Source organism: Scomber japonicus, chromosome 5 (assembly GCF_027409825.1).
Source record: "Scomber japonicus isolate fScoJap1 chromosome 5, fScoJap1.pri, whole genome shotgun sequence".
NCBI classification, from domain to species: Eukaryota; Metazoa; Chordata; class Actinopteri; order Scombriformes; family Scombridae; genus Scomber; species Scomber japonicus.
Window position 1 is genome coordinate 6,627,930 of NC_070582.1, and position 14,122 is coordinate 6,642,051.

The window sequence follows — 14,122 nt, forward strand, 5'->3', positions numbered from 1 at the left end:
ATCCATGTTCTTGCAGGTTTTTTTTTTTTTTTTTTTTTTTTATCAAATTGAAGTTTATATATTGCATTGCTACTTTTTTTTTAGGATTTGACTGTAATTTTCTTTTGCAATTTAATTGAATTACATTATTTTTTTCTTTTTACAGAGACAAAATATTCCTAAAGATTACAAAATTCCTGTACATTACATTCCAAAAGAGGAGGTAAGTTAATATGATAATATAATATAATATATAATATATCTCAGTAAATGGTGTGGGGATGATAACATGGACTGATTGTAATTATCAGTCTATTCATATGTTGGCTTGGGGCCAAATCTAATGTCGACATTTGTGTGAAATTTTGAATATATACACATCCACCTATTCAATTTTAAACCAGCTATGTACTTAGCATTACTCACACTGACACAAACTTTACTCATACTCACACCAAACTTTGGCTGACCTCGTAGTATTGTACAGTGTAAATATTGTCTCATCTGTGAAAGTAACTGGGAGGATATGTAGCCTTATGTGGAGATCTGTATTGTATTGAGAGCTTTCTTTGTGACATTATATACTGTATATGTCTGCTCTTTTTTTTTCCTAGGGTGGGATGTGTTGGGTCAAATTAAATGTCTTCTACTTGGAGGAGAGTTTACAAGAATTAGCACATAAGTTTGGAAACATTTCATCCAACAGAAAAGATATTAGCATATTCATCCAAATGCTCCAAGAACTACGGATCAACATGGAGTCTGTGGTAAGTTCATCTTTTGGCTGTAACATCAACGCAGTGAATGTGTTCAATATATAATCCTCACTGTTAAGGAAAACTTCTGCACACTGTATCTTCATTCAGTCATTACAGCAGTGTTGTTCAAACTACAAAAACTGCAGATTTTATTCTTAGCTAGCACATTACCTGTCCAAAAATGTTTGTGAAACACCAGGTTGAAGCCTTGACATTATATGAGTCAGCCACTTCAAGTATTGGAATGTTTATCAAATAGATAATCAGATTTAACATCTTTCTTTTCACCTCATTTAAAACTAGCATGTTCGTGATAACTGATTTCTTGTCATGCAGGTTGGACAAGTAACATCCTGTAACTTTCTGGTCAACCTGCAAGCTTGATTACAAGTTAATTCTGAGTCAACTCACAGAGTCCATCCACACTTTGGGCCACTTTGTGACACAGTTTTTAATTATTATAGCTGGGTTGTGGGCTAGCTATGCAGGAAGGTGATATATATTGGTTGACAGCGATCAATGAGCAAACCTTGAATTTGTGAATATTAATATTGTGTTTGTAACTTTTTAAATTTTTGTATTTGCAGGAGCCGATCATGTACGATTTTGAGTGCCACTACAGGGAAGAGAGGTGGCAGACATCGCGATACTTTGACTTTGTTAAAGACTTCCTTATAACTGCACAGCATAGAGAAGATTCGGATGACTGTGATCCTCCACCATGTCCCACCACACCATTCACAGTAAAAACAGAAACATCTTTTAAAGGTGAATATTGATTATATGTGATATTTCAATGAGGCCTGAAGTGAATTGTTTGTCAGCATGGCATTTTGATGGCCGTTAATTGTCAGGATAATGATTAAGTTGATTAATTGATTGAGTAATTAATTTAATTTACCAAAATAAATTATATATATTTGGTACTTCTTCCTGTCTGTTTTGGACTGTTGGTCAGACAAAACAAGTAATATGAAAATAATCATTAGTTGCAGCCCTACAGTGCATAACTCTTACATTTATGGTTTTATGGCGCTTTTCCACTACACAGTTCCAGCACGACTCGACTCGACTCAACTCTGGTTTTTTTGCGTTTCCACTAGGGATAGTACCTGGTACCTGCTACTTTTTTAGTACCTGCTCTGCTGAGGTTCCAAGCGAGCCGAGCCGATACTAAATGTGACGTCAACAGACTGCCGGCCACTGATTGGTCAGAAGAGTTGTCGCTGGAAGAGTCATGAGCCGTCCCACACAAGAATCAAACCCAGCCTTTTTAAATACCGGCAACAGTGTTACAGTCATACGCCTCAATTTTGTTGCTTTGTGTGTGACAGAAAGCCACATACAGCAGCAAGTACACCATTGCCTCCATGTCCTCCATTGTTTATGTGTCACGGCAGTTTCGCGGGGCGTTGCTATGACGACCCCGCCCACGTTGAGTAGGTCCCTTTTGTAATGGAAAAGGTCGTTCCTGGAACGGAGTCGAGTCGAGTCGAGTAGTGCTGGAACTGTGGAGTGGAAAAGCGCCATTAGTAATGTATTTTTCATGCTGGGATATTGGTGACTGCAGCCTGGCGTGAGAATGCTTGTACTTTTTTTTTTTTTTGTTGCTGGCGCCACTATTAATTGTAGGTGAAAATAGGAATTGAGTCTGTGGCGTTTGTCTGATTATTTCCATTACCTAAATATTTCACTGCTGCTTGCCATATTACAGCAACTTCCCTCAACTTTTCCTGCTATAAAACCTGCAAGTCGTGTTTTCGTTATGTTTTTGTTCCCTGTATATATTTGCTTGCCATTAGTTTTCTCAAATCATCAGTGAACTGTGTAGAAGTCTGTTTTCTTTAAGCAAATGTGAGTGACAACATTGGCCCGAGCTCATGAAGCCAAAAACACACACACATATATATATATATATATACTCAGAGTAAAAATAAAGACACAGCAGTTATTTCTCTTAACAAGCTATTTTTTGAGCTGACATATCTCAGCTGTTAACCTCCACACATTGTTGTTAAATCACTGAACTGCTACATTCCCACAATGATCTGCACGCTGCAACACACTCATGTTCGTCCCCATCTGGTAGTGTGATGTGTTAAGCCAAAGGAAAATGCAATAAAATAGCGAAGAGTGGCGAAAAGATCTAACAGTCAATCCAGCTTTTCTCTGCACAACGCTGATGTTTCTGAGACTGTTAACATTTCACACTTTTTGGATTTTGGATTTGTCTTTTCATGCAGGAATGGTAAAAGTTAGCACCAATGTTTGACAAGTAATGTGCAGCAACACTGTGGTTTTGTGAAAGTACTACAGTAAGATTCTCCCTGCTCATGAACAACCCACAAAGGCGTCATTACAGTATCACAATTGTTTCCTGTTAAAATAAAAAGGTCGTGACTGCACATCGGTCAACTGCTTATGTTACAAAGCGAGTTTGTCAGTTTCAGTTTCACAGTTCAGATCACTTAGGAATGATGAAGCTGACCCATGATGCTGATAGGATGTAGATAAGATCACCTGAATGGCTGCCAACCAGACATTCTGCGTGTGAGTTGTGTGTTTGTTTGGTTTTTTTTAGTCATAGATAATCCTGAGAACTTTTGCTCAAAGTTGTTTTTTTTTCACGGTCAGAGGAGCAGAAGCTGTAATTGTACTGTAGAGCAGTGAGAGTAGTGAGGAAAGCCCCCCCCCCCCCCCCCAGAGTCACATAAAATCACATATTCTTTCACTTACCTCTAGATGTGTCTAACCATGCAGACAGTTTTGGTTTCATGTGTTGGGATCAGGGTTATTATAGTTAAAAAACTAAGACTAAAGTAAAACTAGCAATGAAAAAATAAGTTAGTTAACTGAAATCAAAATAAAAACTACAATTAAATAAAACTGAAAACTAAATAAAAACTACAATGAACAATGTAAAACTAACTCAAACTGAACTGCAGATAAATTCAGCTTTGTTTTCTCCCTCGATGACTTCCTGTCCTGCAGCCCCCGTGGTTAAAGAATGAAATTAAAAAGGACTTGATGATAAACCATATTTGGTTTCACATATTCTTTCATCCTTTTCAGCTTCTACAAGTCAAGACTTTCTCTTAATACCTGAAAAACTAAAACTAAGACTAAAACTAAATAAAAACTAAACTGAAACTACTAAATCACTTCTCAAACTAACTAAAACTAAACTGAAACTAGTCAATTCCTTCAAAATAAAACTAAACTAAAACTACTAAATCACTTGTTAAACTCACTAAAACTAAACTGAAATAAAAGCAAATTGAAAAACTAAATAAAAATAAAAACTAAAGAAAACTTCAAAACTATAATAACCTTGGTTGGGATATGTATCAGTGATAAAATTGTGTCACTGTTCTTTGGCAAAAACTCCCAAAATGTGTTAACATTAAAGTCTATGGATTATCCAGAGTAACAAAGACATTATTTCTACTCAGATATCTGGCTGTTAAGTTGCCCAAAAGCAATTTTCCAATGGTTTTAACACCACAATCAAATAGTCCATACACTGCCAACATATTGGGATGGCAGTTGTGAAATCTTTGTCTTGGATGTCTCAAAAACCTCAGCTCCCAAGCTATCTACATGGCTTGATAAAGCTAGTGATAAGTGAGAAAATGTGCTTTTACGATTTGGGTTAACCAAAGACTTCAAATGTTTTAAGGGTTTTTACTCCACAACACATTGGCAGCAGTTGACAATGTAGGTCACACATCCCACACACACATTTTATGAGCCATTCTTCAGATTCAAACATTCCAGCTCTCTTTTGCTTGTAAAAAACACCACAAACCCTCACTGGACTATTGTGAAGAAGGCTCTATTTAGGACAGATCTCTGGTGGCTGTTTTCAAGAAGCTTTTAATCCAGGAACCATTATTTCTTCACAAGAAACTTTGCGAGATAAAAAAAACTCCAAACAGTCTCAGTCGCTTTAGACGGCCCATTGAGACATGGCTGAGTCACAGGACTGAGGGAAGATGTCCCCAGGTAGCGCATGTGAAAAGGAAGAAAAGGGCCGAAACCTGATTGTATACGTGTTGATTACAGAGCAATCTTCCAATCTTCCCAAGCGCTTGGCTTTTCTTTGCCAGAGTGGTCAGATCAGCTTTTTTGTGTGTGTGTTTGTGTGTGTGTGTGTGTGTGTGTGTGTGTGTGTGAGTGAGAGGGGGAGGGGTTAGAGGGTAAAAAAGGCGGCGTTGAGGCGACTTTTTAGCACCTGACAATGAAATGTTTTCACCATGAGGCTGTTACACTCCATCCTTTTACTCTTTTTTTTCATTTTATCCCTCCCCTATTTTCTTTGGCTTCCTCCTGTTGTAACCCCAAACTCTTTTTTTTCCTTTTTTTTTCTTCCCCAGAATCACCCACATTCAACAGTGACACAACAGAGTGTGATTTGCCCGGCTGCAAAACACGTAAGTTTTGTAAATCTCCTTGTTACTGAGAAATCAAGTGTCAATACTCTGATCAGACTGTAAAAACCAGTCCAGCTGGTGTGTCAAAGCAGTGCAGTTTTTTTTTTTTTTTTTGCCACATTTTAGAGAAAGTCAGCCCAATTCCTCGGAGCAACTGTCACTTGATTAATGACACTCTGCAGGGCAAATTCCACATCATGTCTAATGTCTCATGTCTTATCTTGTCTGCTGAGAAGAAAAAAAAAAAGGCTTTTCTCTCCTCCGCCTTGCAGACTTCTACGTTTTCTGAAGTTAGTCTGTTTCTGTTTCCATGACTGGATCTTCCAGTCATGTGGTTTTTAACTGAGAGGACATTGTGTGCATTTTCTAACTTTGTCTTTATAGAAGCGTATACAACAATATACTGTGTCAGTGCCTCTAATGAAATGTGACAAACTTGCTAAATTGTTTTGGGTTCATGTAAAAACGCTGCCAGGCCGTGAAATGTTACAGTAATCAGTAACATATTGTAGTGAGCTCACATATTGATAGACATAAATCCCTATATAGCCGTAGCATGGTGATTTTTTTAATGGAAAATAGAAAAAAGGTACTGAACCCCCCCCCCCCCCCCCCCCCCCCCCCACATGTCAGGTATTTGCTCTGTTTTTATGTAATACCTTGGATTAAAGGTAGAGTGAGTAATTCTGGAGAAAGATTTGTATTTATTTATTTTAAATATTGAACTAAACCAATACATCTCTCCATTTGTGCTCCTTCAGAAGCTCTGATGCCCCCCCCTCCCCCACCCCTCAATCTCGTGCACAAGCATGAATGCTCCCCTGAAGCTAATGGCTAGAATAGTTTTTTCCCCCCCATTTACAGATTTCATGCTTTGTATAGACAATTTGTTTTTCAGTGCACACACATCACACACAGCTAACAGACTGTGAGGAGATAGCTGAATTGAATTTTTAAAAGTATATTGAACTACTCAAGAATCACTGACTCTACTTTTAAGTCATTGGTTAAATTTGATATTCACAATCAACAGATTATATGGTTTCCATGGCACCTCTGAATATAATCGCTTAACTGTGCAACACAAAAAGCAGGATGTTGACTAAAAACTCTTTTTTTAAAGCAAAACAAACATTTGCAGACATTTTTAATTATTGTCTGTAATGAACATTGTCAGCTCATGATTGCTCAATAGGTCACGACTCAGAAAAGGTTAATAAGGATGTAAATTGCAGACATTAAAAGGAAGATGCTTGTCTATAATGAAGGTAACATGAGATTGAGGTTAAAACTTTTGAGGTAAAATCCATTAACATCTGGAAATAACAGATGTTGCAAATATTTCTGTGGTCTTAAATTATAATTAGAGTCAGAGGAGATAAAATGATGTTTTTGTTTTTGTCTTTTTTTTTTTGTTCCAGATAAAGCAGAAAGGCTCCTGCCCGAGTTGGTGGAGCGAAGCCTTCTCTCCCTACTGTTCATTCCACTCCTAGCCCTCGTATTCCTGCTTGTGTGGAAGGTGAGCTGACCTTTGACCCCTGGCAACTAAGCTTTTTAACATTCTGTGGCACTCCTATTTTATTGTCAGAGGTTATGGTTTTACTGTGTGGAATTTATGACAACCGGTGATGGCCTTTCAACTATCTACATATGCTGCACAGACTGTGTTGATCTGAGTTGTGACGATTTCGGCTTGTTATTAAAAATGATTTCCTACCCTTGAAACAGGTCCGGTCACGAAGGAATGAGGAGGATCTTCAACAGAATCCTGGAGAAGTTGGACTCTTCACAGGAACAGAAGGGACTGCACCTCCACTAGATGCTGAAATATCAGAAAAGTGAGTTGAAGCATGCATTGTTTTTTTTGTTTTTGTTTTTTTTGTCACACTTAAAACTGATTAATAGCTCTACGCTTTATGGCTGAACAAACGGTGTTCAGCCATAAAGTATAAACTGTGTGTTTTAGGCACAAATCACCATCCTCAACATGTGTTTACCTGAATGTGTTCTTACTCTGAAGTTTTGAAACTGCCTTAGACTAGATTGTCAATGAAAATTCAATGCAAACAGTATATTAAAACCCCAATAATTTAAAAGATTACTTAAATTAGGCTTAAATTACATTTGTAAGTGTGAAACTGCTAATAATACACAGTTTATTTACTAATAATTAAATGAATAGCTAAGATGTTTTGTTCCTAACAGTCCTCCAGTGTAGCTTTCCTTATATAGAGAAATTGGATACTCACCATTGTCACTGCTAAAATCGCAAGTTTTTTAACAGCGGAGCTCCTCGCTGATGACTGAATGTGCCACTGTCACCTCAGCGGTCACTGTATATTACTTACTTCAGAAGCATAGTGAGACACAGAGTCGTAATCTGATGATAAGGTGGTATTAAATCTAATATGCAGCGCTTTTATAGGCGTGTTTTGACACTGAACTGAAGATAACAGCTTGGTCTGAAGCAGTGCACTACATTTGACCTCCGATGCTTTCTTTGCCTAAAGTCCGTGTAAAGTCAATTCATTGACTTACTTCTAAACATATTATACATGTTGGAAAATGGTTACAGAAAACATGTGAAAAGGCTGATAACTATACAGTGCTGAATTCTGGAGATAGAGCCTTAAACTGTTTCTCTCTCGTTCATTTTTCCTGATTTTCTGAGCCTGCAAAAAATGGGTACTCCATGACGTAGCAAGTACCCTTGGTCCCTTCCCTACTATATAAGACCGAGAGTCGGCTCTCCTCAGTGGTTAACCTGCCTAGTGGCCAGTTATTGTTACTACATCTAGCACTACTACCAATACAGTCTACAGTTAGCCAGTTAGCTGAGTTAGGCACTGAGCTAGGAGCCGAGTTAGCCATCGAGCTAGCAGCTGAGTTAGCCACCGAGTTAGCTGCTGAGCTAGCTGCAGAAAGCTCTCAGACGCAGCGTCCACGTTTCTGGTAGACTTTGATTGACAGATGACACTTGGTAAGGGGCGGGGTTTCAGCAAACTCGGCGGGCACGCCCACAGAGTTTGGTAGCAGAGAAAGAGGCTGATTTTTACACAACTTTGAAGCCTAATTTAATACATTTTTATGATTTTTTTAAGCATTCAAATTTGTCGGGGTGGTTAACAACACACTTTTCTGAGGTATTTCAAACTCAGAACACATATTTATTCTCATGGACTTTACGGTAGGACTTAAAGATTTCACTAGTGGGGCCACTTTGGAAAATAAAAGGTGAAAAACATCTGAAATAGCCAATAAACTTTAATAACCAAATGAACTGAATCAGAAATAGCGTTAATAGAAACAACATTTTATGTTAACTCTATAGATAGAAGAAATACACTATTTTCAGAGCACAATTACCCCTACTGCCTTGTAAAAATTGCCTTAAGAGCTGGCAAAGGGCTGTCCCAGGCCCAGCATTTAACTCAGTTATAACCACAGTATGGTGAGGAAAAACAAGCCTATAACCACCTAGGGGCCCCTGGCAGACCCTGAATATGAGAATCATAAAATTTGTGAAACCACAAAGTTGAAGAAAATTATTGCTTCACAACCTACCACAAATAATAATAAGAGCTTTAGAAAAAAAAGTTATCATATACTGTGTACCTCATTATGGGTTCACTTGGTACAAATACAGGAGTAAAAAGCCTGCCTCTGTAGACTTTATGACTACCTCGTTTTTGTAATGTGAGAGCTTCATTTTGATTTTCATGTTGTGGAGACTAGAGCAGGGGCCGAAGGTAGAGGTGCTGTCGCTCATGTCCCACCCCTGGAGCCCCCCACACTCTTAAAATAGCTACCCTGCCCCTGCGTGTTATCACATGTCATGTTAGAGCTTCTTCAACCTCCCTGAAACAGATGTTCCTGCTGACATTTTTAAGTATTGTTAGCCAATGTCTAATATTTGTTCTGTCTGTCTAATTCCAGAAACAAGTTGAACGTCATTGAAATAGTGTAACGCAACCCTTCGATGTTGTCCAAGCGTAATTGGTGAGATTTTTTCATTAAATCAGACATAATTAAATCTGACAAATAGGAAATCAGTTTTGATTGAATCTTTGCCTTGAGCTCTAAAACCTCTCCCTACATTTTTCTCCCATAGGGCTCTACTATGTTCTCCTGTTGGTGTCCAAAGGTGATGAAAAACAAACATGAAGCTGAATTCCATAATGAGATCTCAGAGGTGAAAGGCCTGTTTTTGACTGCTCTTCAGATACACGATGGCTTCACAATTGCCATGACCAAGAGTTTTTCTGGTTAAACCACGCCTGCTACTGTATGGATAAAAGCTTGCCTTTCTTATAAAGACTTATAAAAACCCACGCTTTTGAAAAAGACTGTGAGATTTTAGCAGAGAGAGAAACCCCCCTACTGCAATCCCCTCTGGATTCTCTGGCTTCCGCGAATCATCCATCAGAACCTGCTGCATCATGAACTCTTTGGGGACAACTTTTTGCTTCCCCATTAGCACACTGCTACAGTCTGCGTCTTTGTTTCTGTGTTTTTGGGCCCACCAGTTCATCTTCAAACAACAAAGCAGAGAGTGACTGACACTGGTTATCTCTTGTATGAACTGAGGCATGAATTACTACCTCCGGTGACCCTCATGTTAACCACATTCGTAACACCTATACAGTGTCCTCTTAGTCTGGGGTTTCCCAAAGACTATAATGTTTAACATTGTAGTTCCAAGGTGTAGTCACATTGTTTATCATGTGCCCAAGGGGCTGTATGATGTATTTATTTATTGGTGGCGCCACTGAGCTGCTGCTGTTGATTCAATTAAAATGTTTCTAGCGATCAGTTAAGATTAAATTTGCTAATGGGTCACATTTAAAGAACAACCAGTATACTAACACATCATGAACCCAAAAAAACACATTCCTGAACAAGCGACATTTCTGCGTCTGATATTGTTGTATTTGGTGTACAGTATATGACGGGGGTGATTAAGCTGTGTGAATGGATTACATGGAGAGAAAAAGACATATATACAAAGCTGCTTTGACTAACTTACATTTAGACCATTAAAAACCTGCAATGACATTCTGTTAATGAGTATCAGGGATGACTTCTGTGGATCCAGGAATTTTACAAAAGGTGTGTCAGTGACAGACACATGTAAGACAAAGATAGGCCTCCCATGGTAATTATTAGTTAAACATTGCCTTTATTTTTTACTTATCTCACCTTTATGCTTGCAAGACAGGAACTGTTACAGGAGAGATCATTGAGATCATAGAGATCATTCCTCTATGAAAGGAAAAGAAACTAAATTGCGAAATTTCTAAAAAATACAATAAAATAAAATTAAAAAAAATTAAAAATTTTTAAAAAAGGTGAAAAAAAATAAACATGTTTTTTTTAAGGAGAATAGGAAGAACTCATACAGTAAGATTGAATATACAAATTCTATGTAATTTTTGAAAAAAAAATATTAAAAATATAATAAACTATCAATTCTTGACTGTTCATTCAAAAACAAAATGTACTCGCAAATCCAACCCTCCAGCTTAGACTGTTCACACACACCAGGTTTAATCTGATTCCTGACTTGCCTTCATCTGGTATCAGTGCTGTATTTGCATTATGAAAAACCCCACACAGTAAAACCCACGGTAGAAACTACCTGACACACCCAGTTAGTGCATTTATTGAGACTTAAGAGAACGCTGAAGGTACCACTGTTTATGATATTTTACAGACAACGCACCTTAGTTATATCTTCACAATCCACAAAGCTCACCACATGGAAACGCCATGCAGACCTAAATATCAATTTTGCCTTAAAGTTGCGCCATAATACACTGTCAAAGGAAGTGCAGTGTCATCTCCTTCACATACTGAGCTGTAGCACAGTGGTGTAACTTTCAAAAAATCTTTTTTTTTTTTTTTTTTTTAAAGAAATCTGGTGAGTTTTAGAGTTGTTTTTCTTTTGGTATGCAAAGATCCAGTGAAGGGCAAGAAATCGGTTATTTGAATGCAAGTCTAAATAGTTGACAGTGAGGTGTTTACCATATGAGGATCAATGCCCCCCTCCCCTCCCCTCTCCCTACTTCCTTTCCTTTATGTACTCTCAGATCTGACAAGTTAGGAGCTGTTGGTGCTGCCTGTTTCAGTGACATCATATATATCAGATTTAAGAAAGGCAACAGGTTTAAAAACATCGAAGCAGGAGTCGACTCCCGCGTAGCCTTTCCCAAAACACAAAGTAGGTAATTGATGAATTATAGGTGTTAGAATGATTATCAACATTACTAATGACAATCAGCTAAGAGGTAGGAGTGTGAACAGGACCCGACACAAACATCTGTTTCTGTATCTAGCTTGAGTATTTCTATCATGTTTGTGGTCTTACATTGTACCATGTCCATCCTTGGTTTTGTGCCTTGTTTGATTAGTGTGATTGAGTCTGTCTTTGTTTCTGTGTGGCAACAGAGAGTGGGGAGATCATTACAGGGCAGATTAGAAAATCTCACCACAATAACCCAGCAGATATCAAAATCAACATCTTTTTTTTTAACATAAACTCAAAACCATGCAGTTTAGCTGGCTTGACCTGTGCCCAGTTAAAATTCGGAAGACAGTTTTCTGGAAAAGCGGTGCTTCAGTATGTGAAAACTTTATTGGTAGAATAACAAACTGCAGTGGTTGTGACATTTCTGTCCACACGTTACATTTTAGCCTTTGTAACCCTTAGGAAACAGTTCATCTGGTAACTCTTCTTGTTTCATGTGTATTTGGGACTATATGTTGGGAATTTTTTTCTTATAGGAGACGAGAGTATATTGTGCAAAATTGAATCTGTGTTTGAAAAACAATGTATACCACATTGGTGTTCATATAGTTCAGAGCAACAGTACCTTTCAGCATCAATAGCTGGAATTCTTTGGTGTGGTAAAGTATTGTTTGTTGTGTTGAACTGCAAGATCATTTTATTCATTCAAAAATGCATTTTTGAACAATACTCTATTAATAGTGACATATTCCCTGTGCCATATTTTTTATGGCGGTTTAGAGCTGAGTCTGTGTTAGAAGATGTATACCACATTGGTGTTCATATAGCCCACAGCAACAATACATTTTAGTTTGAATATCTGAAATCAGTGGTGTTGAAAAGTATTGTTTTTAAAGCTTTTAGCTGCAGATATTTCCATTCAAAAATGCATTTTTGAACAATATTGGAACATACAGTACTATCTATGACAGTTTAGACCTGAGACTTTCTCTGCGATCATCTTTAGGTTTCGCTTGTCTACATGAAGTCTATTACGTGCAGTGCCCAGTATTCTGACAGAGACACAGGCTAGTCTAGCCACAAACAAACTAACAAGGTATACTATGTCAAAAGTTGCTTTTTATACATAGTCTATGAATATCATGAGCTGCAACAGGTCTAAGCTGTGAACAAAAAAACATAAAAACAAAAAAAAAAAAACATGGTCTCCCATTTTCCTGTCTATGCAAGAGCCAAAAGAGTCCGTATGTCTGATGCATGGAAGCCAGACACTGAGTAATTTCATGCATTAGTCAAGAGAATGACTGCCCTGAAATACTGTTCCTATGTGGGTTGTTATGTTGTCTGAGAGTGAGTAGAGCTGCATCCTGAACAGTGCTTTCGGGCTCAAGTGATCCAATCCATTCCACTTCAGTGGGGAAATCAAATGGCTCTAGGCAGGAAATAAGTCTGGGTGCCAAAAAGCTAATGTAATTATTGCCCGGTTGGTATTCTGGGTGAGAACTCTACTGTATTCTGTATTTTTGTATAAATGTAAACAAACATATATGAGATATGAATAAAGTACATGTATCCAACTGTTAAAAAATGGGTTTGTTTATTCACTATCATCGTGTTTCTGTGTGTTCCTTTTCAAATAGAGCTCATTTTAGCCTGGAGTCAAATCTTTCTTCAGGTGAAAAGGCTTCGCTGTAGATATGGAAAGTGGCTGTAATTAGCCTACCACCATGCCTCAGGGAAACACATGTACAAGTTTCAAACTGCATTTTTTAAGCCATTTAAAAGTAAAGACCAGCTAGTGTTGTTCTGGTTTTGACATGAAAAGCAACGTTGCATTTTTAAAAATGACACTAAACTTTTTTTTTAATTTTTTCCACATGATGACAAATGATTGAATGGAAATGGTAGATTCTGGCTTTTTATATTACATTATTTTAGAGTTCTGGGGCTTTTTGAACAATGTTTTCAAAAACCACATGAGAGTTCAAAGCTTCAAGTCTGATTCCAAAAAACGTGTCCAAGAAAAGCTTGTGAAACAACAATGTGGTCTTTTGTGTGCTCGACAGCTTTTTAGGTGGATTCATGTGCTCAAGTTGTCAAATTTAATTTACTAAATCATACTGAGCTCCAGAGATAAACCTGCCTGATATAATGTGTTATGTGTCAGGTTCATAAAATAATAAAGAAAAAATGTTCTCTCTTCAAATCTGGTAAATCACATTTTGTAACATTACATCACATGGAGCTGTAACATGGTTAATATCACTTTAAACAAATTAATATGTATAATGGAGGCAAATTAAATAACATTAGCTATTAAGATGACATGAACATAGAAGTAGCGAGTTTACACTGTTGATTTAGCTGTTTTATTTTGTGTACTGTTCCTTTAATAAGCGCTGCGGTAACAGCCAATCAGTGTAAGTGTACAGAGAGACGGGTCGATCATAGGAGATGAGTGACAGAGAAGTTGCAACCGAGCAATAAGAAAAGGACAACGAGAGTAAGGAAGCAATTCTCTCTTCTTTTTTTTTTCCAAAATTTTGAGGATTTTGTGTTCATCTTCTATCTTTTAAATATTGAGCAAGGATTTTAGCAAACTTGGTGTGAAGCTGGTGAATGAGGATGGCGAGCCTCCTATAGGAGAAATCACACTCGATATAGGCGTCTGCTTCTGCAAGACCAACCGACACTGATTCATATAC

General features: G+C 37.6%; 1 protein-coding gene across 1 annotated transcript in view; it reads left to right on the plus strand.

Annotated features, from left to right (window-relative positions):
• Positions 1–11,022, plus strand: part of kitlga (kit ligand a) — a 35,462-nt gene extending 24,440 nt beyond the window's left edge. The window contains exons 3-10 of the mRNA XM_053319215.1: positions 146–202; positions 594–746; positions 1,325–1,505; positions 5,114–5,170; positions 6,592–6,689; positions 6,899–7,008; positions 9,107–9,169; positions 9,282–11,022. Of these exons, the coding sequence (XP_053175190.1) occupies positions 146–202; positions 594–746; positions 1,325–1,505; positions 5,114–5,170; positions 6,592–6,689; positions 6,899–7,008; positions 9,107–9,137 (687 nt within the window). The 3' untranslated portion in view covers positions 9,138–9,169; positions 9,282–11,022. The remainder of the gene's footprint in view (positions 1–145; positions 203–593; positions 747–1,324; positions 1,506–5,113; positions 5,171–6,591; positions 6,690–6,898; positions 7,009–9,106; positions 9,170–9,281) is intronic.
• The last annotated feature ends 3,100 nt before the right edge of the window (positions 11,023–14,122 follow it).